The sequence below is a fragment of the Tursiops truncatus genome, chromosome 4 (genome assembly GCF_011762595.2).
Source record: "Tursiops truncatus isolate mTurTru1 chromosome 4, mTurTru1.mat.Y, whole genome shotgun sequence".
NCBI lineage: Eukaryota > Metazoa > Chordata > Mammalia > Artiodactyla > Delphinidae > Tursiops > Tursiops truncatus.
Window position 1 is genome coordinate 72160255 of NC_047037.1, and position 24248 is coordinate 72184502.

Sequence of the window (24248 nt, forward strand, 5' to 3'; positions counted from 1 at the left end):
CCATTTCCCAGCTCCGTGGCGCCGAGAGCTAAGCCTTCTTCGGGAGAAATACGGGGCCAAGGAGCTTAGGCCATGTCGGTCGCCGCACCCTTCTCAAAGCGCACGTCCTTCTCTGCGGTCGAAGGGTTACCTGAGACTGAGAAGAACGCTGGAGAGTCCGAGAATACCTATATTCTGCGGCCCATTTTCCAGCAAAGGCGGGTAGCAGACGCATTGCGGCGTGGCCGACCTGCGTGATTGATGCTTCCTGCAGGCAGAGCTTGCCTGATAGCCGGGGCGTCCCGAAGGAACCCGCGGGTGACAGGCGGGGTGGGGCGGGGCGGGGTGGGGCGGGAGAGAGGGGCGGGGCTAGAGACAGAGGGGCGGGCCGGAGAGGAGGCCGGGTTTTGCGGGGGAACAGGCGATGGAGGAAGGGACAGGACCGGGGAAGGAAGGACTGGGCGGGAGAGGGTGGGGCGCTGTTCTCCTTGGGCTCCCAGCTGCAGGGCGCAGCAGAGGACCAGACCTGCGGTTGCAGGGTTAACGCGCCGGGAGGTAGTCCCTTAGACAAGCACAGTATGGATGGTTGACTCTAGGAGATCCAGAATGTGGGCACAGAGGAATTGAGATAGTTGCATGGCAGAAAACAAGCGGCTTGCATCGAATGCCATTCAGCCCTGTTTCGAGGGTTACTGTGTGCATACGTGTGCCAGAAAGCGCTTACTCTTCTTCAGGGCGCGAGACCTGTATGTGTACAGTCTTACCCAAGTAGTATCTGGAGGCTTTTGGCCTGCCACCCTAATACCTTCCCAGAATTAAGGCACAACGTCTCCTGCAGAGGACAGTCAGTTAGGGCTGTAGGATCCATCACTAACTTCATTTTCACAAGATTAAAAAAAATAATTAAAAGAATGACTTTCCGAAGCCCTTCCTCTGGTTTTTTTTTTTTTTTTTCCTTCCTCTGTTTTTTGAAACTAGATTCCTGAATCAAATGCTTGGCAAATACTAGAACCCAGGAACTTTAGTTATAATGTGATAAAAAATTTCATGTAGCAGTTTTATGGTGGGTAGAAGGGACATTAAAAAAATATGTTCAGTTATCTTGGTAAAAGATTCTAAATACATAGAATGCCATTCACCTGTATTTCTGTTGTAAAACAGAACAAGATTAACAACAAATATATGTTATGTAGGAATAGCTCTATGAGATTATTTGTGACTCGTTTGAAGAAAACTTTTAGCATTTTACTGAGAGTGGAAAAGGCTTAAGGGAAGAGCCAGATATAGTATGTTTGTTAATAGGAAGACCACATTTTGAACAGATCAAATCCTAGAAATTTGTCCATGATTCTAAAGTTCACCTGTGAGAATAAGCAAGCAAGAGACTAAAGAGAATACAGTTAAAAAGAAATAAGGGGCCGCTAGTACTACCAAACCACATTATAAACTCAAAACTTAAAACATTCTGGTAACTTGGCACATGATAGACAAATCAACTGATAGAATATACAGCCCAGGGGCTTCCCTGGTGATCCAGCGGTTAAGACTCTGCGCTCCAAATTCAGGGCGCCCGGGTTCCATCCCTGGTCAGGGAACTAGATCCCGCATGCCACAACTAAAGATCCCGTATGCAGCAACAAAGATCCCATGTGCCACAACTAAGACCCCGCACAGCCAAATAAAATAAATAAATAAATAAATATTAAATATATATATATATATATATATATATATATAGCCCAGATAAAGGAACCTAGTGTTGTAATATGTAATAAATACAACTAAAATGCTAATAGTATTGTTAGGGTGGTGAAATGAGGGGAGAATTTTTTCTCTGTCTTCATTTATTCAGTAATTAATTTCTTCAAAAAATATTGTCTACTATGTGCTGGATAGTGTCCTAGGAATGGGGATATAACAGTGAACAAAACAGATAAAAATCTCTGCTCTTTGGAGCTTGTGTTCTAGCTGGGTAGAAGGACAACAAACAAGATAAATGCCTAAGTGAACCATATAGTGTATCAGATAGTAATAAGTACCGGGAAGGGAGATATAAAGTGGTAGGAGGGTGGTTTGAAGTTTTAGAGAGGGTGGCTAGGGAAAGTGACTTTTGAATAAAGACTTGAAAGAAAGGAAGGAGCTATGCATATAAGGAGAGGAATTGAATTTCAGGCAGAGGTTAACAGCAACTGCAGAAGCACTGAGGTTTCCATGCCTGGTGTGGTCAAACAACATAGGGAAGGCCAGTGTGGCCTGAGTGGAGAGAACTAGGGACAAAGTAGTAGAAAACAAAGTCAACGAGTTTGGTAGGGTAGATCATATGGGACCTTGCAATAACAGAATGTTGCTTTTACTCTGAGTGAGGTGGGAAATATTTGGGGTATTTTGAACGGAGGAGTGTCATGATCTGACATGTATTTAATAGCACCAGCCTAGTTGCTATGTTGAGAACAGGATTTTGTGACAAAGGCAGAGACAGAGAGACTTGTTAGGAGGCCATTGTATTCCAGGAAAGAAGTAGTGGTAGCTTGGAGCAAGGTGGTGGTAGTGGGGTGGTGAGTGTGATTGAATTTTAGATTATTTTGAAGGTAGAACTGATAAGATTTGCTCATGAATGGGATGAGGGCTGTGAGAGAGAAAGGCAACAAAACTGACACCAGGGTTTTTGGCTTGAGCAGTTGGAAGAATGGAGTTACCATTGACTGAGATGAGGACCTTGTTTTGGGGAGAGGAGATGATCAGAAGCTCAGTGTTGGATGTATTAAATTTAAGTTGCCTACTAGACATCTGGATGGAATATGGGTGGGAATATGTGGTCTGAAGTTCAAGGGAGAGGCTGGAGATACAGGTTTGCACTATGACTTGTTTTCTTAATTTGTTTTTATTACTTTTATAATAAAAATATGAAAAAGAAGGAATAAATGGTTGTCATGACAAAAAACTGGGGGAAGTTAAGCTGCGAAGGTAAATTAGGGTTTTGGAATTACCAACTGGATGTTTCAAACTGTTTCTTTTAGGTTCAGACCCTCTGTGGTTAGAGACTGTATCCATGCTGTGCTCAAGGAGGAACTGGCAAATGCTGAATACTCTCCAGAAGAAATGCCTCAGCTCACAAAACGTTTATCAGAAAATATTAAAGATAAATTAAAAGGTAATGGTGGTAATTGGAAATGACTCGTTCCCTTCAAACATCCAATTTTACTCATTTGCCTCCTTCTTTATTTTTTTTATTTATTTATTTTTTTTTTGCGGTACGAGGGCCTCTCACTGCTGTGGCCTCTCCCGTTGCGGAGCACAGGCTCCGGACGCGCAGGCTCAGTGGCCATGGCTCATGTGCATGTGGGATCTTCCCGGACCGGGGCACGAACCCGCGTCCCCTGCATCGGCAGGCGGACTCTCAACCACTGTGCCACCAGGGAAGCCCCCTCCTTCTTTATTTTTAAATAAGGAACATAACTGTGGATTCTATTAAACACACATTTTTCTTCACTGTCTAGTCATCTCAATTATTTGGTAACTTTTACTCATGTAGGTTTTTGTAGATGGTGGGAAAGAGCAAAGGTGTGAAATACCTAGTTGTACCGAACTACTATCCAAGAATTCCCAGTATGCAGAAAGACCAGAAAATACAGGGGCTCCTTTCCCCCATAATTTTTGGTTGTTTTTTCTACCAAGATAACAAGTCCTCAGCCTCCCATCAGTACCCTCACAGTCTGACCTCAGGGCATCTCTCCTGCCAAATCCTTAACTACTTGCCCCACTCAGCACTCCACTCCTGCTTCACTCTACATCTGCAGAGCAGATCTTGTGCTTTTCCTCCCTGTTCTTTGTCTTTCTACCTCTCTCAGTCTCTTTTGTTAATAGTGTTATACAATCTGAAAAGTCCCTTCTATCTACCCTTTAAAAATTTAATTTAATTTAATTTTTTTGGCTGCACCACGCGGCTTGCGGGATCTCAGTTCCCCAACCAGGAATTGAACCTGGGCCACGTCAGTGAAAGCCCGGAATCCTAACCACTAGGCCACCAGGGAACTCCCTATTTACTCTTTTCTAAAGATTTTTTTTGGAGGGAAGAAATGTCTTTGTAATCATAATACATTTTCATTGTAATAAACCTGGACAATACACATAAAGTGTTTTTCTGTTTTTTTTTTGGTTTTTTTTTGTTTTTTTTGCGGTACGCGGGCCTCTCCCTGTTGTGGCCTCTCCCGTTGTGGAGCACAGGCTCCGGACGCGCAGGCTCAGCGGCCATGGCTCACGGACCCAGCCGCTCCGCGGCATGTGGGATCTTCCCGAACCGGGGCACGAACCCGTGTCCCCTGCATCGGCAGGCGGACTCTCAACCACTGCGCCACCAGGGAAGCCCTATTAATATGTTTTAATTTTTAGAAATAAAAAATATAGAAAAATACTAAGAATAAAATAGCAATTCTCTTTCCATCATCCAAATTAACTTTAGTATATTAGCATTTTTGTTTTCAGATTTTTAATGAAATTCACTATTAAATTATTGTAAAAAAATACATGCTTGTGGGCTTCCCTGGTGGCGCAGTGGTTGAGAGTCCGCCTGCCGATGCAGGGGACACGGGTTCGTGCCCCGGTCCGGGAAGATCCCACGTGCCGCGGGGTGGCTGGGCCCGTGAGCCATGGCCGATGAGCCTGTGCGTCCGGAGCCTGTGCTCCGCAACGGGAGAGGCCACAACAGTGAGAGGCCTACGTACAGCAAAAAAAAAAAAAAAAAATACATGCTTGTTATAAAAAAAAAGTGTAGAAAAATAATTAAAATTAGAAAAATCACTCCTAATGCCCCCACCCAAGAAGAATCATTAATATTACGTGACCATCATACCAGTCCTCTTTTCTATGCATATATACAGATAAATACTTTAAAAACAATGGTATACTATAGACTGTTTCCCACAGTGTTACAGCATTCATTCTATATTTAAATGGAATGATTGCCCACTATTTAGTCCTTTCACCATGCTATTTCCATTGCTGAGTTCTTTTTTCTGGTTCAATTCTTACCTGATGAGATTTTATTGTAAATTTTTTCAGGGAGGGCTCAGAAATGCTGTATTCCCTGGATTCTTTCATGTTTGAGAATGCCTTTAAACGAGAATATATTTTGGATGAATATAATATTTTGAGTTAATTATTTTTTGAGAATTTTGTGGATGTTGCTTCACTGTCTTCTTGCATTGAATGTTACTGTGGAGAAATCTGAGGCCAGTCTGACGTTCTCTGCAGAAAGAATCCTGTCCCTAACCTTGATGCTCAGTAGTTTTTCTAGGGTATGGCTTGGTATTGAGCATTTTATGTCTGTTAATCTGCAGATTTTATTTTTTCCATATCAAGGAAATTTTCTTGTATCTCTGAGTACATTTCCGGTTCCATTTGTTAGATTATCTACCTTAGGACACCAAATATTGATGCGTTGAATCATCTCTGTCTTCCACATCTATTATCTTTGCTGTAATCTCTTCCTTTTTCTTTGACATATACTTGTGATCACCTTGTCAGTATTTGTTTTCATTTGTGTCTGTCTTGTCTCTTGCCATTTTTAAAAAAAATTATTTATTTATTTTTTGGCTGCATTGGGTCTTCGTTGCTGTGCGTGGGTTTTTCTCTAGTTGCAGTGAGAGGGGGCTACTCTTCGTTGTGGTGCGTGGGCCTCTCATTGTGGTGGCTTCTCTTGTTGCGGAGCACGGGCTCTAGGCATGCAGGCTTCAGTAGTTGTGGCTCGCGAGGTAGAGCACAGGCTCAGTAATTGTGGCACACGGGCTTAGTTGCTCCGTGGCATGTGGGAACTTCCGGGACTAGGTCTCGAACCCATGTCCCCTGCTTTGGCAGGCAGATTCTTAACCACTGCGCCACCAGGGAAGCCCCTCTCTTGCCATTTTTAATTGATTAGCTCTGCACTAATATCATATGAGTATTCAGTTTGTTTCCTAGGCCTTTAATCTCCCCTTTCATCTTTCTGTTGTTTTGTAATCTGATTGAGTTCTTATTTTACTGAATTTGTGGGCTTATGTTTTTCTATATTATGAATCAGTTGTGAGGAATTTCTCTTTGTTCCTTGATTTATATTATCTCCTAGGTTGAGTTTTTTGGTCTTTTAAGCAGTACGTTTCTTTTCTTGTTATTCTTTGGTTTGTTTTTGCTGTTGTACCTTTGCATATTGCCATTCAGCTTCTTTTAATTTTGTTCTGATGTGGTGTGGGTGAATTTTTTTTTTCACTCTCCTCCCAGTGTATCTAAGACTATTTTATTTTATTAATTTTTTTTATTGAAGTGTAATTGATTTACAATGTTGTGGCAATCTCTGCAGTACAGCAAAGTGACTCAGTTATACACATAGAGGCATACTTTTTTTAATATTATTTTCCATTATGGTTTATCACAGGATATTGAATATAGTTCCCTGTGCTATACAGTAGGACCTTGTTGTTTACCCATTCTATATATAATAGTTTGCATCTACCAGCCCCAAATTCCCAGTCCATCCCTCTCCCTCCCTCCCTCCCCCTTGGCAACCACAAGTCTGTCCTCTATGTCTATGAGTCTCTTTCTGTTTTGTAGATAGGTTCATTTGTGCCATATTTTAGATTCCACATATAAGTGATATTATATGGTATTTCCCTTTCTCTTTCTGACTTACTTCACTTAGTATGATAAATTCTAGTTGCATCCATATTGCTGTAAATGGCATTATTTCATTCTTTTTTATGGCTGAGTAGTATTCCATTGTATATATGTACGACATCTTCTTTATACATTCATCTGTTGATGGACATTTAGGTTGTTTCCATGTTTTGGCTATTGTGAACAGTGCTGCTATGAACATGGGGTGCATGTATCCTTTTGAATTATAGTTTTGTCCAGATATATTCCCAGGAGTGGGGTTGCTGGATCATATGGTAATTCTATTTTTAGTTTTCTGAGGACCCTCCATACTGTTTTCCATAGTGGCTGCACCAACTTACATTCCCACCAACAGAGCAGGAGGGTTCTCCTTTCTCCACACCCTCTCCAGCATTTGTTATTTGTAGACTTTTTAATGATGGCCATTCTGACGGGTGTGAGGTGGTACCCCATTGTAGCTTTGACTTACATTTCTCTAATAATTAGTGACGTTGAACATCTTTTCATGTGCCTACTGGCCATCTGTATGTCTGTCTGTATTAAGGTGTTCTGCCCATTTTTCAGTTGGGTTATTTGTTTTTTTGTTGTTGAGCTGTATGAGCTGTTTGTATATTTTGGAGATTAAGCCCTAGTCTGTCACATCATTTGCAAATATTTTCTCCCATTCCGTATGTTTCTTTTTGTTTTTTTTATGGTTTCCTTTGCTATGCAAAAGCATGTAAGTTTGATTAGCTCCCATTTGTTTATTTTTGTTTTTATTTCTATTGCCTTGGGAGACTGACCTAAGAAAGCATTGGTATGATTTCTGTCGGAGAATGTTTTGCCTATGCTGTCTTCTAGGAGTTTTATGGTGTCTAAGACTATTTTATTTTTCCCTCAGAACTGTGTTTTAAGTGATGAGCATTTAATATTCTAGCCACATTTCTAAAGCATGGGTATGAGAAAAGGAGGAAGAGGAATGGGTAGAGAAAGGAGGAAGCTCAGCTGAGCTGTGCGCATTGTTTTTTAAAAATAACTTGGGCTCTGTCTCCTTCTGAGATTTTAAGTATACTGCATTAGGGTTCATGTCCCACAATGGAAGGGTTCCTATAAGTGTTCAGATTGTTTGCCTAATTTACTGTATAATCCTGGAGCTTTTACTTTCATCAAAAAGAGTTGGCTCTGGGACCTCCCTGGTGGTACAGTGGTTAGGAATCTGCCTGCCAATGCAGGGGACACGGGTTCGAGCCCTGGTCTGGGAAGTTCCCACATGCCACAGAGCAACTAAGCCTGTGCGCCACAACTACTGATCCTGCGCTCTAGAGCCCGCGAGCCACAACTACTGAGCCCGTGTGCCACAACTACCGAAGCCCATGCGCGTAGAGCCCGTGCTCTGCAACAAGAGAAGCCACCGCAATGAGAAACCCGCACACCACAACAAAGAGTAGCCCCCACTCACCACAACTAGAGAAATGCCATGCACAGCAATGAAGACCCAACACAGCCAAAAATAAATAAATAAAATAAATATATTTATATATATAAAAAAACGAAATAAGACTAAATTAAGAGAAAGATTATTTTTTTAAAAAAAGGGGTTGGCTCTGTCTCAACTTTGCCTGTTTCACTTTTTTCTTCTTCACTGTTTCCCCTATTCCTTGGTCAGAAAGGGGGGAAGATAAAGATGCCCATTCAGTTTTCTGTCCCCCAGGTTTGTTGTTGGGGAGAATTTTCACGATTTTGCTGTTTCAGCAGTATAGTTTTGGGGGAAGCAGCTGAGTTGTCCTAGGCCATACCAGTGTTCTCCAGAATCTTATGGTTTATTTTCTATCTTACGGAACAGCTTGCAGTTTTCTAAAGATCCCATGCTCTATGTCTTTGCATATGCTATCCCCCTCCATAGAATGGAGAAACATTGTCCATCTGGTAAATTCTCACTCGTCTTTCAGGACTCAGCTCACTTATCGTATCCTCCAAGAAGTCTTTTCTGGTCATCCCTTCCCTGTTGCCCAGTCAAAGGGAGGAGCCATCCAGCTCTGTGCTCCTAATGTACCTTATACATGCCTCTCTTTGAATTATTACTACATTGCATTTTCATTTTATTTTCCATGTTTGCCTTCCCAACTACTATGAGTTCTTTAAGGCAAGAAGAGCATCTTATTTATCTCTGTATCTTGAGGGCCTAGCTCATTTCCTGACTTAGAGTAGGGGAGAAAGGAAGGAAGCTAAGACCTACTGAGAGTCTACTATGGAAGAGAAATGGGTAGAGACAGGAGGCAGCTTGTCTCTACCCACTTCCTCACAACACGCCCAGGAGGAAGGTAGTGATATTCCCATTTAACAGTTGAGGGAGATTTAAACTAAAACGTTAAATAACTCGTCTAAAGTTACACACTTACTAAGCTTATGGTTAGAATTTGTCCTTAAGTCTGACTCCTAAGCTTATAATCATACTCAGTAAGTGCTTGTAGACTGAATGCTTATGTTCATTTCTAGGCAAATTTGCCTTCATTAAGTAATTTTACCATATATTTGCTTATAGATAACTTTCTTATTTTTTCTTTCCAGAAATGGGATTTGACCGATATAAAATGGTGGTGCAAGTAGTGATTGGAGAACAAAGAGGGGAAGGTGTATTGTGAGTAGTTGGTTTTTCCTTCTTGTTTTTATTTTTATATATTTCTTATTGGGTGTTCATCTTCTCAGCAATCCAGTAAGATAGTGTCTTTGCAAGAGTGAGAGGAATGGACGGTATAATAAAATGCAGCTATGAACTGAAGAGATCCTGGTACTGAGCAGCGAGGTTGACAGTCTGGGTGGACTCCATGGGGTAATTCACTTCTCATAGTATCTGTAGGCTAGTACGTCTTTCAGGGTTTATGTATGTATGCTCCCAAAGAGAGTGTAGGATTATGTATATATGTTTCCTCCCATATTCCTTGTTGCCTGGTTTTTGGTCCTACCATTCTCCTAAATTAATATTTTTAAAGTTGTCTGAGTGACAATTTTCATAGCTGTTGTTATTGGCCTGGGCTTCTGTTTTTTAAAATTCACTCTGGTTTTTTTGGCCCTGATGTCACTTGTGTAACTTGTTTCTCTTCTGTTTTTCTAACTGATTATTCTCTCCTAAACTGGTTCCTCTTTCTCCCCTACATCCCCAGCTGTGAGCTTTCTTCAAGGCTCAGTTCTTATTCTTCTGCTCTTCTGTGTGCTTTTTCAATGAGCTCATTCATTCTCATTACCTCAAACCATCATTCCTGTATTGGCAAGTTCAAAATCTGTATTTCCTGTCTTTTCCTGTGCCCAAGTGTTAATCTCCTGTTTCCCTTTGTAAACAGTGCCTAGTCCAGTATTTTATAAGAAAGTATGAAAATATTTGCTGGATGAATTAAAAAAATACCTTGTAGATACTATCACTGAGAATTTTCACTATAGAATGTTAGCTTGGGAAGAGAATGCAGATTCTTTCTGGTGTCCAGTCCCCTTATTTTATGATGACACTTATGAGGTTCAGCATGATTTGGCCAAAATTCTAGATCTGGCTGGCGTCAGGCTCACTAATAGAGCCCAGGCTTCTGACTCCTCGCACAGTACTCTTCACCATGGTGCCCTCTACCATTCGGTCAAAAGGCTTCAGTAGAGTTCTTCACCACAGAGAAACTAAGAAATACTTTACTCTTCTGTCATCTCAGAGTCAATATGTTCAAATAGAGTTGCATATTTCTTTCCCCTTCCTCTCCTCAAATAAGCCTCTCATTTTCATTTCTCTGTCTCCTGCCTTATTACCAAGATTCCATTGACTCAGGCTTCAAAGTGTGGAACTCTCTTTTATCTTATGTAGCCATTACTCTCTCTCATTGCACGCACTGTAACCTGGATGCCAGGGTTGCTTAGCAGCCCTTTATCAGCACTTCCAGACTCTGATCTCTCTCCTCTGCAATTTACACAGCAGACCAGTCTCCCAGAAGTACACCCTCACCTCCTTTTCATAAACTCTATAGAGTTTATTTCAAATCGTGTATAGTATGAACTCCTCAAACTTGTCCTGACTGACTTTGTTCAATGTGATCAGGTTAAACTCTAAAGCATGGCATATAAGGCCTTCCCCACTTCCTTTTAAAACTTTTATCATCTAAAATTTTAGGCATATGAAAAAGTACATGGACTAAGGAACTCCCATATGTCTATTACTTATCTTTAAGGTTGTTAACACACACCCATGTTGTTTCAATTTATACCTCCATCTAATCTCCCTGACCCCACCAGTTTATCTTGAAGCAAGTTCTAGTCATCATATCATTTAATCTGTAAATACAACAGTATATATCTCTAAAATATAAGGGCCCTTTTCAACATAATAAAATATCACATGTAAATATTGAAAATCCTTAATATTATAAAACATTCAGTTAGCTTTTAATTATTCCCAGTTGTCTCATATATACATGTGCATGTATGTATATGTGTGTTTTTGTGCGTGTGTATGTGAATTTTTTTTTACAGTTTGTTCAGGTCAGGATACAGACAAAGTCCATGCATTGCATTTGGTTAATATGTCTCTTAAGTTTCTTTTAGTCTGTCATTTTACTTCTTCTCCCTCACCCCCCTTTTTTTTAACCTTGCCATTTATTTGTTGAGGAAATTAGGTTGTTTGTCTTGTAGAGTTTCCTACATTCTGGTATTTGAGGATTGTATCCCCATGGTACTGTTTAGTACGTCTTCTAGCTCCTGTATTTCTTGTAAATAAGTAGTTAGATCTAGCCTTTTTTTTTTTTTTTTTTTAATGTGGTACGCGGACCTCTCACTGTTGTGGCCTCTCCCGTTGCGGAGCACAGGCTCCAGACGCGCAGGCTCAGCGGCCATGGCTCACGGGCCTAGCCGCTCCGCGGCATGTGGAATCTTCCCAGACCGGGGCACGAACCCGTGTTCCCTGCATCGGCAGGCAGACTCTCAACCACTGCGCCACCAGGGAAGCCCAGATCTAGTCTTAATCAGTGATAGATTTGAGTTTTGGGCAAGAATAGTACATAGGTGTTTAGTATACATTCTATTGCATCTTATCAGGAGGCACAAAAATGTCTGGCTGTTCCTATATTTATTGTTAAGATTGATCATGGAGTTCAGATGTTGTTGGATAGATCCATCTATTATAAAGTTCCCTATCAGCTTTACCATTAATGATTTTAGCATCTGTCCTAGATCCATTATTCATCACAGGTTACAAGATAGTGATCTTCTATCATTGTTCTTTATTTATAAGCTGGAATTCTTCTATTAAGAATGACTTTCTTGCGCTTTCGTGGTGGCACAGTGGTTGAGAGTCCGCTTGACGATGCAGGAGACGCGGGTTCGTGCCCTGGTCCAGGAAGATCCCACATGCCGTGGAGTGGCTGGGCCCGTGAGCCATGGCCGCTGAGCCTGCGCGTCCGGAGCCTGTGCTCCGCAACGGGAGAGGCCACAGCAGTGAGAGGCCCGCGTACCGCAAAAAAAAAGAAAAAGAATGACTTTTTTTTTTTTCATTTGTTTCATTACAATGAGATACAGTTTGTATAGGAAAGGAGGGATAAATTTACCTATTTTCAGAGTAATGAATTGGTTCCCTAGCATCCTCCCAAGGTTACCAGTGAGTTTTTTTTCTATCCATGAACCCATGGTTTTAAATATATGTGATGTGTTTAAATCAATTGCAGTTAGTATCTTCACTGAAGCTCAAATTGTCCCATCTTTGGCCATTGGTAGCTTCTTCTTCCCCTCCCCTCCCCTCCCTTCCCTTTCCTTCCTTCCCTTCCTTCATTCCTTGTTTTGTTTTGTTTTTGAAAAAACACAGACGCTTTATTTCTCTTCTCAAAACACACCAGATAGGAGTCCCAGCCTGGTGAGGTGCTTCCCTGCTGTCAAGGATATAGGCCCTCCTGTCTTGCTCTGCTGTGTCCTCATCTGCATGGTCGAAGATGGCTCAATACTACATTTATTTACATTCCTTAAGGGAAAGAGATAGAAGGAAAGCATATATGCCTTTCCATTTTCAGTACTTTAAAGAAGTGATTACATTGTCCTCTGATTTCAGTTGGTTCTGTTGAGAAATCAGCTCTAAGTCTTATTATTGTTCCTTTGGAGGTGATGTGTCTTTTTTCCTAGCCACTTTAAAATGTTTTTCTCATTGCCTTTTGACTATGATGATATATGGTTTTCTTTGTACTTATTCTACTTGGGGTTCTCAGGGCATTTTGAATTTGTGGGCTCTTGAATCTGTTTTGTATCAGATTGGGAAAAGTCTTAACCATTATCTTTGTTTCTTTTTTTTAAATAAATCTTTTAGAATAATTTAGATTTACAGAAAAGTTGCAGAGATAGTACAGAGTTCTTAACTACTTCACATCCATTTTCTTCTATTATTAACATCTTCTATTAGTATGGAACATTTGTCACAATTAATGAACCAATATTGATGCATTATTATTAACTAAAGTTCATACTTTATTGGGATTTCTTTAGTTTTCACCTAATGTCCCTTTTCTGTTCTAGGATCCTATCTAGGATACCACATTACATGTCTCTTTAGTCTTCTCTTGGCTATGACAGTTTCTCAGACATTCCTTGGTTTTGATGACCTTGACAGTTTTGAGAAGTACTGGTTAGGTATTTTGTAGAATATGCCTCAAATGGGATTTGTCTGCTCATGATTAGTTTGGGATTATAGGTTTTCGGGAGGAAGATCACAGAGGTAAAGTGCTGTTCTCATTATATCATTCATTTCAGGGTACATACTGTCAACATTACATATTACTGTTGATGTTAACCTTGATCCCTGCCTGAGTAGTATTTGTCAGGTTTTTCACTATAAAGTTACTCCTTTCTTCCCCTTTCCATACTGTACTTTTTACAAAGAAATCACTATGTGCAGCCCACACTTAAGGAGCAAGGAGTTATGCTCCACCTCCTCGAGGGCAGAGTGTCTACATAAATTACTCGGAATTTTTCAGCATAAGAGATTTGTCTGTTCTCTCTCATTTATTTATTTATTCAGTCATTTATTTATTTCAGTATGGACTATGGATTTTTATAATTTGGATTATAATCCAGTACTACTTTATTTATTTTGTTGCTCAAATTTTTCCAGCTTTGGCCATTGAGAGCTCTTTCAGCTGACTACTGGGTCCCTTTCACATACCCTACTATTGTGGGTTTTTTGAGCACAACCTTATTTACTGGCACTATAAGATGCCCCACCTTATCCATTCTCTGCCCCAGCCCTAGAATCAGCCATTTCTCTAAGGAGCCTTGGTTCATTGTATGGCAGAGTGGCATTAGAAACTAAGATCTGGGTGCTATATATGTGGCTATTATCTTTTAAAATATTACCTGTGCTTCATTTGCTCTCTGCTATCCTTTATGGACTCCAATAACAAGTATTTAGATCTTTTTACTGTAATTTATGATGCTCTTTTCTGAATTTTTGTTTTTTCTCTCTGTGCTTCAGTTTGGATATTTTTCTATTGACCTGTCCTTCAGTTCACTAATCCTCTTTTCCATTGTGTCTAATCTGCTATTAAACCCACCAACTGAATTCCTAATTTGTTATTATATTTTTCAGGTCTAGAATTCCCATTTAATTCTTTTTTCATAATAATTGTTTTTTGTATATTCTAATTGTATAATGAAATTCTTTATTTTTTATCTATGTTCTCCGTCCTCCCTCTCTCCTCCTTTTTTGCATTTTGGTCATAACAGTGCTTACCCTAGTAACTGGATCACATGTGAGTCTGTTTCCTTTGACTATTTTTTTGTCTTGTTAATCTTCCATATGGCTCTGTCTCTTGGCATGCCTAGTTTGAGTCCTGGACATTGTGTTAAAAAAAAACCTGTAAAACTTCCAGATAATATTATTTTCCTCCAGAGAAGTTTAACCCTTTCCTTTGTAATTCAGGTAGAATATGGGCTACTTACCGTAATCCAATCAGATACTGAGCTGAGTTGAGGTTGGGTTGCTGATTTGATAAGTCTCTATCTTTAGCTCACCCTTCTGTCTTGAACATAGCCCTTCAGATCTTTCAACGAAGAACTTGGAGTGTTCATTGGAACCCCAGCCTCAGCAGGTACTGACTTTTAGTCCTTTCCTCGGGATTAAACTATTCTTCATTTCAGAGGCTTATTTTTTAATGAATAGTTTCCTTAAAAAGCAAAAATATATTATTTTACAGTTCTGGAGATCATAAATTCAGAATGGGTTTTGTAGAGCTAAAATCAAGGTGTTGGCAGGACTGTATTCCTTCTGGAGGCTCTGGGGGAGAGTCCATTCCCTTGCCTGTTACATCTTCTAGAGGCTACCTGCATTCCTCAGCTCATAAACCCTTCCTCCATCTTCAAAGCCAACAGCATTGCATCTTCAGATATCTCTTGATTCTGACCTTCCTGCCTCCCTCTTTCTTTTATAAGGACGCTTGTGATTACATTGAGCCCACCTGGATAATCTCCCCATCTGAAGATCCTTAGTTACACATCTGTAAAACCATTTTTGCCATGTAATATATTCACAGGTTCTGGGGTTTAGGACATAGACATATTTGGTGGGGGGGGCCATTATTTTGTCTACCACATATAGCTTTTTAGGTTCCTGCTTATGCAGTTTCAGAATTCAGCACATGTCTTGAGAGGAAACCTACTATGTGACCGGCTCAGTTCTACTCTCTCCTTTTAAACATGGATCTTGGTCCCTCAAGCCTCCAATTTTATCCCACCCAGCCCTGCAAGACTGCCAGCAGTCCTGCTGGTTTCTTTTTCCCTTAGTAATTGGTCCTGTACCTGGGCGAAGCCCAGGCTCTCAGCCTCTAGCTCTGTGCCCAGAGCTGGCAAATGCCCCAGGGAGAACTTTGCTGCAGAATATCAACTTACCTCATGTGGTTAACCTTTCTCTGGAATTTTGGCTCCCCTAGTCCTATTTGCTTCAGCAGCTCTCTGATTCATTTTATTCTTTTTTTCTAATTGACTTGGTGGGAGCATTGGCCTGCTACAAAGTGTTCCATCGTATTTCTTCTAAGTCTTTTGACATAACTTTATCAATATAAATATATATACACATATGTGTTAAAAAAATATATATACACATAAATGTGTGTATGTATATTTTTAAATATAACATTCTTTTCTAAAAAATATTTATTTGGTTCGCTGGGTCTCATTCGTGGCAGGTGGCCTCCTTAGTTGTGGCATGCGAACTCTTAGTTGCAGCATGCATGTGGGATCTAGTTCCCTGACCAGGGATCGAACCCAGGCCCCCTGCATTGGGAGTGCAGAGTCTTAACCACTGCACCACCAGGGGTTTTGGTGGTGCAGTGGTTAAAATTCTTTTTGATATAGCCCAGGGTTTTGATATGACCCAAGTGTCCCAGGTTTATCTTGTACATTTACAGCCATGGCCCTAGAATTGGTCATTTCTCCAAGGAGCTCTGGTTCCTTTTATTGGGAAATTGTGTAAAGAGACCACAATTTGAAAGCAAAGACTGTATTTTATGCATCTTTGTATCATTTGCACCTAGCACTTTGCTCGTATATAATACTCAACAAATACTTACTAAACACATTTTTGTATTCATGCTTTCACTTGGTTCTGCTCAGCTTAAGCACTACTTCCTTCGTGAAATCTTCTTTGGCTTTTTCTCCGCTCTAAATTCTCTAAAATTCTTTAGCACTTCTACAGATTTAATTCAACTATTGTGCATCTTGGACTTGAAGGCTTGATCTAGATAGACATTATAATCCCTTTTAATCCTAATAGTCTATAAATCAGCACCAGCAATACATTATCTTATTCTTTTGGTGTGTATTAATTTTTTTTCACCTATTTAAGCTGAGAATTGTTTGAGGACAAAGCGGATTTTATTCTTTCTGGACAAACGGTACTTGCTAAATAAATACTTGTTGACTGATCAGTTAAGTAGATTAATTTTATTTCATACTGTTACAGTTTGGAAATAGGTGGAACTTTTTTGATTTAAAAATGTGTGAAATATTAGGCTGGGGGGAGCTCTTCTATGTAAAACTGAAAAAAAAGTCTTTTAAAATTAAACCAATATAGCATGGTGTATATATAACTTTCTCTACAGACTTGAGGCTGAACCACCTAGATTCAAAGCCAAGCTTTGTCACTTACTACATAAATGACCTTGGACAAGTTTACTTAATTTCTCTGACTCTCAGTTTCCATGATTATTAAATGGATATAATAATAATGCCTTTCTCATAGGATTGAGTTAATACATGTAAAGCTCTTAGACCAGTGGGGCACAAAGTAAGTGCTCAATAAATGTTAATGATGAATCATATACATACATTTAATTTAAAAAAATTTAAAATTACTTTTTAAACTTAACATTTTATTGTGAACATCTTTTCATGTTCTTAAAGTTTTTTTTTTTGTAAAAAATACCTTTAATGGCTGCATAGAATTTCATTGCTAAGAAATACCTTAATTTTGTTTACCAATCCAATACTTCTGGGTATTTAAGTTGTTTCCACTTTTAAATAGGCTTTTATTTTTACTGACATTTTTTCTTATCCAAGAACTGGGGAGAGGAGAATGGCTAATTTTACAACTTAGAGGTCGTATAGCATCCTCTAGAGATAATACTGGATTTAGAATTAGTTAGAAGATTGAATTCTAGTTCAGAGTTTGCCCCTTTGTTTTCTGTGACTCTCTAAAATGATCAGGTTGGGCTAAATAATTTGTTGGATCCTTTCTAGACCTACCTTCTCATATTATTGTGCAGGAATTGAGCCCATTTTAGCCATAAGTCTTAGGTATTATTTCCTCTAAAAGTCATACATAGATATCTTACCTGAAATAATCTATAACAGAGCTTCCCACCCAGACTACCAGTGACTTAGGCCATCAGGCAGCCATCAGAGTCTGAGGCTGCTAGACCCCTGGGCTGGTCACCTCCAGCTGCAAGCAGCCTCATCTATGACTCTAGTCCCTTCTAGTTTACCCAGTATACTCTGCTGTACAAATATGATTTTCTGTATGTCATCTCATTCTGTGAAAAGGTTTGGAAGCACTGATGTATAAGAATGTATCAAGGAAAACTTTTGCTTGTGGCAGATATATATAGTTCAGATCCTTGTTATATTGTTGATAATACTCTATTCTTTGACTTTTTAGCATGGCTGCTCGCTGTTTCTGGGATGCTGACGCTGACAACTGTACTCATGATGTTTTCATGAATGTAAGCCTATTTGGAACCCTTTTTTTCCTTTCTCAAGGTCACGTGGGCATTCCAAATCAAATCACTTACTATTTGTTAAGATGTGAGGACACTTTATTTATTTATTTTTTTTGGCCGTGCTACACGGCATGTGGGATCTTAGTTCCCCAACCAGGGATTGAACCCGTGCCTCCTGCAGTGGACTGCCAGGGAAGTCCCTGAGGACACTTTAGTTTTAGACATTTGTCTGAGACTTCTTCTGGATAAGATGATTTTACTGTTCGTTTGTGTTATTAAAGCAGAAACATAGAGTGCTGCTTATAGGCAAGGATACTTTATGATGTAACTCTTCACAAGTTTGGATGTGGAAATCGTGTATTATTTATTTGGTGCTAATAGACATATAGCCGTTTGCTAAGCTGCAAAGAAATTTGGGTGGCAGGGATTCCATGAGCAAAGGTGATTTTTCTTTCAGTAATAAAATTAATTACTTTATCTTAAAGCTATTTCTCAAAACTAAACAAAAGAGGAATTTTTAAAAAGAGGTTTCATTTAAACATTGGTATGTTATTGACATGAATGTCATGTATTTTAATCATATGTTGTTATTTTATACTTACTTCCAGAAATATTCCCACCTTCTATCCAAATGCTCCCAGGTTGTGAATTAGTAGAGTCAGAATTAAAGTACAGTAGAGTGGGAAAGAACTAGATTGGGTGAATTAGAAGAGAGGTTCCATTTCTAGCTCTGTAACTTTCTAATTAAATGACTTTAGGTAAGTCATTGAACTTTTCTGTGGTTGTATCAGTAACACTAGGAAGCTGTACTAGATTTTGCTAAAGACTGGCTGTGGCTGCCTAAGAATAATTTGAGGAACTTGTTTAAAATACAGATGCCAAGGCTCTGCTCAATAGATTCTGATCAAACAAGCCAGGGGTTGGATCAGTGACTCTGAATTTTTAAAAAACTTCTCCACATGATTATACTTACTGCCAGGTATGGAAGCTTCTTGTGTAGATGATCTTAAGGTACCTTTTGGCTCTAAAATTCGATGGTCCTACCAAAGTTTTATTTTATGCTCAACTGCCCTAGGGATCAAAGGCTGAACAGTGGGAAGTACTATGTAAATCTTCATTTATCAGCTTTCTAGGGGAAGGGTAAATAAAGCTCAGGTAGTGGTTTTTCCTGCTTTTTGGAGTTAAAACTGCATATTTCTGAGTCCTTATATAATACAGTTCATTCATTCAACAAATAATTCTGAGCTCCTATTATGTGCCAGCTTCTGTAGTGGCCTATATATATATATTTTTAAATAAATTTATTTATATTTTTATTTATTTATTGTATTTTTGGCTGCATTGGGTCTCCGTTGCTGTGCGCGGGCTTTCTCTAGTTGCGGTGAGAGGGGGCTACTCTTCGTTGCAGTGCGTGGGCCTCTCATTGCGGTGGCTTCTCTTGTTGCAGAGCACGGGCTCTAGGCATGCGGACTTCAGTAGTTGTGGCTGCTTTAAAGATTATCAGGATCAGGTTTTAGAATACAGGATTAGTTGGGGCGCTGTCTAAAAATAATTTTTGAAAACCTGGTCTAGGTTGCTGACTTAGTCTACTGTATCTTTAGTTCAGTTTGTTGAGTGTTTATTTAGGCTTAATTTTTTAGAACTTAAAGTACTTTATTTGGGAGAAGATCCCAGGAAGGCCCAATAGAATATGAGGAAATGAGAGAGGGGAGAGAAAAGCATATACTATTGAGCTGATAATTGCTGTGGATAACCAGGGCTCAGTCCTGATGGAGAACTCTGGGTGGCATTGTAAGAACAGTGCCAGTCAAAGTGGGGTCCACAGACCAGTGCCAGTCAATGAACTGTTTGTTATAGGTCTTCAATAAGATAAGTACATAAATTATGTGTAAGGGTTTAGAAACGCTCATGGAATTTGACAAAGTAATTTTATGTTCATTGAATCTAATAAGTTTTGGTTATACTTGTATGTTTCTTTTTTCATTTCATTTTCTTAGTTATTAATTTCTATTGTACTTTATGAAAGTATCAGTTCATAAGGGATTGGCAATTAAAACAAACAAAAAAATAGGTCCCTCACCACAGATAGCACTGTTTGAGAACACAGCTTACAGTAATCCCTTCCAAGAAGCCAGGGAACTGGGTTAACCACGGAATTTGCTTTTGGTTAATAATCGGGTACTTGAACTCATATTTTCTCCCATCATTGCCAGGCTGGAGGTGAGGCTGGTGAGTTAGGAGTTGCTGAGGCAGGTGGAACTCCTGTAATAAGTACCTAAAAAGTGTTTTAACAAATTTAACTAGGATCTGGAGTACATTTTGAGATTCTGAGATAAAAGATGGACAAATGGGGGCTTCCCTGGCGGTGCACTGGTTGAGAGTCCGCCTGCCGATGCAGGGGACACAGGTTCATGCCCCGGTCTGGGAAGATCATACATGCCACAGAGCGGCTGGGCCCATGAGCCATGGCTGCTGAGCCTGCGCGTCCAGAGCCTGTGCTCCGCAATGGGAGAGGCCACAACAGTGAGAGGCCCGCGTACCGCAAAAAAAAAAAAAAAAAGATGGACAAATGAATTTTATCAATTAAGAACAAACAACCAGATATCATTTGTCCTTATCCAGAATTTATGACAAGGTGCTGTATTTTCGTTATTTGTGAAACTATAATATCCTTGGGTTGGGTAATGCATTTACTCCAAGAAACTCAAAGCATTTTAATTATATTATTTCTTTGATAAATCAGGAAAAACAGGAATACTTGTTTTATGAATAAACGTTACATAAAGTACATTAGTTTGCATTTTATTTCTTCATTCAAAAAATATAATTCTTTACTCATCCTACCCTTTAGCAAGCAATTTTGTAGCTACCCCGAGGCAAGCAAATTTATAATTTTACTCTGGAAAACCTGTTTCTTAAAGAAGGGAAAGAGTCTTCATGATTGAAAATTGGCAAAGATCTGAGATGTTAATTTCACGTCCCTGCTGCCTTTAGTCCTTCATTAGTACTAACATTCTGGATTTGTTTGTTTGTTTTCTGTTTTGTTTGTTTTTTTAGGACAGTTTATTCTGTGTTGTAGCGGCATTTGGCTGTTTCTACTATTGAATCTTTGAAAGCTGGAAAAAGATATGACCATGAAGAAATATGAAGTTTTTTATATTGTTAAATATCTTGACAAAATAAAGTTGGCAGTTTGGCAACGGAGTCTGTTGAGTTTTAGGCCTTATAGTTTAATGTTTTGATTTCTTTATAACATGTTATTACATTTGGAAGGTAGAGAAAAAAGTAGGGAAAATTCATAATTCAATTGTTCAAACATAACCAGTGGTGTTTTTTTTTTTTTTGCAGGGTTAAAAAAATCATGTATACAATTTTGTAACCTGATTTTTCACTTCTCATAATGTCATATGCAATTTTTTTGCCATTTTATTTGATCGCAGTTTTCACTAGCATACTTTAATAGTTGTACTTATTCCATTAGGTTATACACCATTGGTTATTTTTGCCATGTCCTTATTGAGGGACTGATTATTTCTAATTTTTCACTATTATAAATAACACTGAGATCAGTTTATTTGTGCATAAAGTTTTTTATCCTACATTTTTTTGGAAATGAGGAATATCAAATAATATATTATTAATCAAACATAACTACAGTGAATTCCCATATAGGAAATATTAATATCACCTTACAGCAATTATAGGAAAAGAACTTAAGGAAATTGGAAAACTCCAGTTTCTTAAAGACAGTTTTGTCAAAAAAGGTTGGAGTTTACTCTCCACATGTCAAGATGCTCCTTAGGTCAATATGCAGTGTCCTAAGATCCTCTCAGATGGTTTCAACCTAATCATTGCCAAGACGCCATCATGGACAGAGTTGTCTGTAGGCCATCAAGCTGGTGAGGTTCTGGGTAGGACAGGCTCTTGCAGGTACAGTGCATACACATACACGTGGAGTTCAGGTAGGACACCAACTGCTCCATCAACTACAACGTGAAAGGCCCTGTATGGAGGGCGATGTGATCATACTGTTGGAATCAGAGCAAGAGGCTCAGAGACTATGTTGATCCTGCTGAGCCCTGGATGTCTGGGTCAAGCACTTAGCCCATGTTTAGGATCAAACTTGTTTCAAGAAGCAGATCTGAATAACTCTGTATATCATTTTTCATAGTGAATTATTGGAAGCATTTCCTTTAAGATCAAGAAAAAGGGAAGGATGTCCTCTCTCACCACTTACACTCCATTTAGTGCTGACATGCAAAGTTCCAAACAGTCTCCTTTTTTTTGCTCTGAACGTGAATATCATTCCTGGAAATGCAAACTGGCATCCATCCGTTCACTGACCACACAGAGGAACTGATCTTTCTAAGCCACGGAGTCAAGTTTTGGAAACCTGCTAGTGCTGGAGGGTCTCCTGCAGAGGCAGGAGGTGGCTGTGGCTCACCGTGGGGACAAGGACACTGGGAGCAGAAGTTCTGGGAAGTACTCGTTGGCGTGAACCCTCCCGGAGTCTGCCATTAGCCCCACTGCTTTTCCTACATTTTGAATTACTGCTTTTATTTTTCACCCAGTGTTTTTGCTCAGCTCTTGCCACTCTACACTTTCCACAGCTTGTTAGTTTAATCATGTATTTGTTTTCTCCAGGGTTTGCCCAGTGTCAGGGTCTGAGAGTTTCCAGCCTGTATATGAAATTAGCTCTCCCTTAAGACTCTCGGAGATTATGTTGGTTACTATCCCAATTCCCACTATCTTTGTAGTAATTTTCCCCTTAGAGTCCCTGGTGTCTTCTCCAGCTAGCTGTCCTTATCTGCAGCACCTTAATCTATCTGCCCTATTCAAATAACTGTTTGAAACCGGAAAGGGAATGGTTACAATCCTTTTTTTTGCCTGGAGGCTCCTTAGCAGATGCTTAACATTACCCACCCTATTTCTTCTCAGCCATTTTCAAGTCAAGCATGTAAAAAGTTCTTTTACATACTTCTTCCATAACATTGGGTATTTACTTGCCTTACATCTATAGAATCAAAAGGGACCCCTCCAAAGTTTCATTCTAGCAAAGGAAAACGTTTCTCTTCACCAGACACCCTGCCATGTGATTTCCTACCAGTGGCCTCCCTTGAATCCGTTCCTGTTCAGCTGGCCCCCAGTTTATGCCTAGGGATCACCTTTTGTTGAGCCAACCTGGGTTAGAAATAACAGGAAGAGGGCTTTTCACAGGACTTGGTTGGAATTCTCTTTACATCACCAAGTAGGGAAAAGGTGGCTCTGTGTGAAGCAGCCGCAGACCATGGGGTGGAGGTAGGGGATGTCAAGGGTGGAAGGCGTCGCGGCCGTCTGCATTGTGAATGTGCTGGTACGAGTGCCTGGCACCACGCCAGGCGCTGGGGTAGAGTAGGAAGGACCAAGACTGACAGGTCCTCCTGGAAGGGACCGAGCCCGGAGCTGGGCAAAAGGGGAGCCATCGCGTTAACGCTTCTTGAAGGACTGACAGTGAGCACGAGTGACAAGTCACAGCGTGTCTCATTACAAGATACATCCGTATCTCCACCGCATACTCTACTTCCGCATGGAGACTGACCCTTTGCCATGTTGTCTTCTGTCTCTGGGGATTTTGGTTCAGTCACTCCGTCCCCGGGGCCTCTATGGAGGCGGAACTACTGTGTCAGGGGTCGTGGTTTTCAGGGAGAAGTCGTGGTCGGAGTGACAAGAGGGCGGGCAGTAGGCGGGACTTCCGGCCCACGGTTCCGTCAGCTGCCTTTCCCGGGCGTCTCCCCGCAACCCCCTCAACTTCCCTTGTCCGTGACGCGGCGCCCAGGAGAAATTCGACGGGACAGGGACCGGGGGAGCGTGAGCTGCAGGTGAGGACTCGGTGTGTGCCTATCCTTGCGGCTCTATTTGAGAGGAGAAACTGTGGCGCTGGGACCGCGGGGAGACTGACTGAAAGAAGAGTGGGTCAGTGACAGCGAAGGGAGTGTGAGGCTGGGGCTGCAAGGCTACTGTGACCCAGGGGCACTGACAACGAGGGGACTGTGACTGAGACGCAGCTGCTCGCGAGGGGTCTGCGACCCGCAGCAGTGAATGCTGAGGGACTCTGACCTCGGAGAACACGAGGCAGAGGCTGCGAGGGGACTATGACCGAGGAAGTATGAAGCAGTGACAGCAGGGAACTGTGACCAAGGACGAACGAATCGGAGGAGACCGATCGATGGATAGTAACTGTGACGGGACTCTGACCTAAGGGAACATGAAGCGGCGGCTGCAGGGGGATTCCTACCAACGAGCAGTAACTTTGAGGGGCTGAGTTGGAGAAGAGTGTGTGATCAGTGACTGGACAGGGTACTGTAGCATGGTGTTTGGGTACGGGGTGTGGTGACTGGGTGGAGAAGGTCTTAGTGGGAAACACTGGTTTGGGACTTATCAGACAGA

The 24248-nt window shown here is 40.5% G+C and overlaps 2 protein-coding genes across 7 annotated transcripts in view; both read left to right on the forward strand.

Moving 5' to 3' along the window:
* The first annotated feature begins 58 nt into the window (after nucleotides 1-58).
* On the forward strand, nucleotides 59-21026 carry DYNLT2B (dynein light chain Tctex-type 2B). Of its 4 annotated transcripts, none has more exons than XM_019923276.3 (6): nucleotides 59-197; nucleotides 2997-3130; nucleotides 9172-9241; nucleotides 14642-14699; nucleotides 17762-17825; nucleotides 20880-21026. In XM_019923276.3, exons 1-5 carry the CDS (start codon nucleotides 73-75, stop codon nucleotides 17789-17791), a joined length of 417 nt encoding a protein of 138 aa, XP_019778835.1. In that variant the 5' UTR covers nucleotides 59-72; the 3' UTR covers nucleotides 17792-17825; nucleotides 20880-21026. The 4 variants fall into 4 exon arrangements, with proteins under 4 accessions (XP_019778835.1, XP_073660188.1, XP_019778834.1 ...); XM_073804087.1 differs by lacking the exon at nucleotides 20880-21026 and adding an exon at nucleotides 18698-18716; XM_019923275.3 differs by lacking the exon at nucleotides 14642-14699.
* Nucleotides 21027-23533: 2507 nt separating this feature from the next.
* PCYT1A (phosphate cytidylyltransferase 1A, choline) overlaps nucleotides 23534-24248 on the forward strand; it is a 44440-nt gene continuing 43725 nt past the window's right edge. Inside the window, exon 1 of one of the 3 annotated variants that reach the window (XM_019922862.3) lies at nucleotides 23534-23680. The gene's annotated coding sequence lies outside the window, so the exon portion shown is untranslated. Of the gene's footprint in view, nucleotides 24159-24248 lie in introns of all 3 variants that reach the window. The other 2 variants (XM_033855676.2, XM_019922865.3) reach the window with 2 other exon arrangements.